The sequence below is a fragment of the Octodon degus genome, unplaced genomic scaffold (assembly GCF_000260255.1).
Source record: "Octodon degus isolate 3935 unplaced genomic scaffold, OctDeg1.0 scaffold00031, whole genome shotgun sequence".
NCBI lineage: Eukaryota > Metazoa > Chordata > Mammalia > Rodentia > Octodontidae > Octodon > Octodon degus.
The window spans coordinates 6,622,697-6,626,527 of NW_004524607.1; the positions used below are offsets into that span (position 1 = coordinate 6,622,697).

Consider the following 3,831-nt stretch of genomic DNA (forward strand, 5'->3'; position numbering starts at 1 on the left):
AAATAAAATTAAAAAAAAAAACATGTAGCTGAAACATAATGGACCAGGCTAATTCCTAAAGTCACTCATGTATTGCTTTGGTAGGATTGTGGGCAAAATATAGATAACATCTGTCTAGGAGGCTTGTGCCAGTGCCAAGGGTAGGGCAGGGGTCTTGGAATAACTGCTCTTGATTGATGCCAGCCATGGGAAACAGCCACAGCAAGCTCTTCTCAGAGCCTGATTTTTTCCCTACAATCTCAGCTCTCTGACATCTGTGGGCCTCATAATGTCAGATTTTGGCACCGCATTCTTTCCTGGTGTGGAGCAATAGTATAATTTGATTTTGAAATTTTGGATTAACATTGCTGTTTGGGGATTTATGGTTCTTTGGTTTGTTTGTGTTTTAATGAAGAGCATCCATTTATCTTTGTGACTATTTGGATTCCCAGTAAAACATTTTCTGTAGGTTCCATATTATTTTTCTGAAAAGAGTAGTCAAGTATTCTTTTAGAATTCTAGATATGGTAAATAGGAATCTAGATGTAGTTTATTGGCATAGTTGTTAGTCTTATTTTGGAAGTACTAATAACTTAGTATTCAGGGATTCCTGGGCCTGGGAGATATTAGATATTAGAAGTCCTTAAGTTTAACCTCTGACCTCACTGTTGTAACATCAGGGGGCCTTAAAAAAGTTCAAGATGCTATGGTACAGACATACAGGTGGGTAAAGTAACTACAAGCTATATATATATATATAATTTTCAGCAAAGAAGTCATAGTAACTTTTTAAAAAATAAAATCATGTTAATATACATGATAGGAGATAAATATATACATAATGAGAATAGTAGTTACTATAGTGGAACAAGTAAGTGTATACATTCTGTCTCATATACCACTTGGCCATTTTTATATCTTTGGAGAAATGTCTCTTTGGGTCCTCTTTTTAATTGGGTTATGTGTTTTCTTGCTATTGAGTTATATGGGTTTTTATAAATCTTGAGTATTAACTCTTCATTAGATACATGGTCTACAAGTATTTCTTCTCTATCTCATAGTTTGCCTTTTCATTTTGTGATTGGTTCCTTTGCTATGTCAATTTTTAGTTTGATGTAGTCCCACTTTATATTTTTGCATTGGTAGCCTGAGCTTTTGGTGTGATATCCAAGAAGACACTACCAAGACCAAGGTCAGAGAGCTTTTCTTTATGTTTTCTTCTACGAGTTTTATGGGCTCAGGTCTTGCCTTTAGGTCATTTATCTACTTTGAGTTGAGTTTTGGGGATGGTATAAAATAAGGATCCCATTTCATTATTTTGTGTGTAGAAATTCAAGCAAATCTCCCAGCACTGATAATGAAGACACTACCCTTTCACCTTGGTCTTCATGGTGCCCTTGTGGAAAAGTAATTGGCTATGGTAGTTTGGATTTACTTTGGCCCTCTCCATTCTGTTAGAGTAATGGGCTATTAATTTTAAAAGTACAGTGTATCCAAAAAAGGAGGATCAAGATGGAAAGAAGACTAAAACTAAGAGCTGGAATGGAGTCTAGAGGAGAAACAATTTAGCAGGGTAGGAATGGTAATTGTTTTGATTTATCTGGATAGTTCTCAAGTGGTAGAATGTTTGTTTTACTTTGTCTTGGTGGTTCTAAGAACAGAAAATAATAAGAAAAATTATTATGGAAGATTGTATCTCCAAGCTGAGAACTAAGACTTAGGTCAATATTAACTAATCTACTTTAGTATAAAGAAGAAATGCCAATATTTGCCATGGTTAATGACATAGTAAAAATTCTAAATTATAAGTAACACTCCCATTTTACAGATAAAGTGTTTGAGTACAGGGACTATATTATTCCTAAGACCGTACAAGGTGCCTGCCACCCATCAAACTCTTGTTCATTTTTGATGTATGAAACCCTTTAAAATAATTTGCATTTACTGTGCTGTGTGGCTTGAATTGCATAGTATATATGTGGGGTGATTGAAAATAAAGTGAGTGTTTATATTGTAAAACATACTTATTACAGTAAAAGACACATTGCCAGGAATGATAGGGTGTGATCAAAGGGCAAGGAACTAGTTTGAGCATTTTGAGGAGAATTAATGCTGTTTGTGTTTTTTGTTGTAATAATTTTTTTGAAACTTAAACATTCACTCATCTGACTTTAAGATGTCATTTCTTTTTTCTGGAAAAAAATGTTAGAGCTAAAATGTCCTTGCCCCATCTTTTTTGTTGTTGTTGTTCTCTTCTCTTTATCTCATGGATTGTTGTAAAATGCTTACATTCAGTGTCAGCATATTAGTCATAACCTTTTATTGCTATTGATATCTATAAGTGCGTTAAGTAAATCTTCATTTTGCTGACCTCTTTGCGGGTGCACGGCATCAGCAGATTCTCTCTTCCAGTGGACAGGTGAGAGATGAGCAGGATCAAGTCAATTTTTTCCCCCCTTGCTTTGTTTCTTCCTGAGCCGGAAGATTCATTGTCTAGCAAGAGAGAAGCTGGGTTAGAGGGTTTGTCTTAGAGTTAATGGCTGAAAGGGAACGTGTAAAGTACACAGCCTGTTTGAGCCGGGGCCAGGAGGTACGATGGCAGGAGGATTTTTTTTTTTTTTCAAATTGTTTTTGCAAACCAGTTATTTTGATGCAAGCAGATTGATAGCATAGTAATTAATAACTCAAGAGTTCTTCAGCATGGAAGTTGGTGTGTTGATCATTTCAGATGGCAGCTTCCTCTTCCCCTCTGAGATCAGCGAGGCTGCTCTGCCAGGTGGATTTGCACTGTAAGCTGAGGAAAGAATCTGCCAGTTCCCCAGGAGACAAGTTCTTAGCTTTATTGGTTGACCTGCAGACTCCCTGACACCATGTCATGAGTCCCATCCTGGTTCTGTGGTATCTGAAAGTGCAGATGCGCATGCCTTCCTGAGAGCGGCAGGGGTGTGAATGACAGGGACACAAAGACTTTCCTCTTGCAAGTATTTTTTTAATTTTTTTTGTCTTCTGATCATTTCCCTGTCTGTGCTTTGCAGGAAACTGGGTCTCTTGAAGAATCTACGGATGAGTCTGAGGTAAGGTGGTGGTGATTCAGGAGCCTTAAGGTTTGTCATTGACTGTGGGCCTGTCAGGAGCTCTCTGTGCTTTGCCAAGTGCAACAGGGCCAGCAGGTGGCTGAAGTAGGGCTGTGAAGAGGAGCGCTGGGGAGGAGCTTGCCAGTTAGCTGTAAAAGTATCAAATGGATAAGCTTAAAAACTAAACAGAAAGAGAAACAAGTTTTTCTCATCAACCTGCCCAATATTTTAACTTGAAGTGTGTGGATACTGGAAAAATTGATGCAAAGTTTTCAACAATATCAACACTTTATTTCATTTTTTATTTTTATTTTATTTTTTGGTGGAACTACGGATTGAATTTAGTTCCTTGTGCTGGCCAGGCAAGTGCTTATTCTACTGAGCCATCTCCCTGGCCCCAATCTCAACACTTATAAATAAATATAACCTTTGAAAATTTTTTATCCATTATATGTTTTACAGTTTTCCTTTTTCTTTTTTGTGGTTCTTATATCCAGTCCAGGGATTAGACACACAAGGAAAACACCCTACCGTGAGCTACTTCTCAGCCCTGATATGTATTCTTTATTCCTTTTTTTAATGAGTGTGATACACTCAGTCATATAATTCCTGAGTCATTGAAATTATTCTATATTTTCTAAAATGAGAAACTGCTCCAAAGGTATTACTGAGTTATGTTGAATGATTGTATCTTAAAAAGAATAGTCATTAGGGCTTTTGAAAATTTCCATTTCCAAACTGAGCATAAAAACATAAGTTTAAGGATTATATATATATA

At 36.6% G+C, this 3,831-nt stretch overlaps 1 protein-coding gene across 1 annotated transcript in view; it reads left to right on the top strand.

Moving 5' to 3' along the window:
* The window catches only part of Vps41 (VPS41, HOPS complex subunit), a 183,426-nt gene that overhangs the window by 6,223 nt on the left and 173,372 nt on the right, over positions 1–3,831 (top strand). Inside the window, exon 2 of the mRNA XM_023713367.1 lies at positions 3,015–3,053. Coding sequence (XP_023569135.1) covers positions 3,015–3,053 — 39 coding nt within the window. The remainder of the gene's footprint in view (positions 1–3,014; positions 3,054–3,831) is intronic.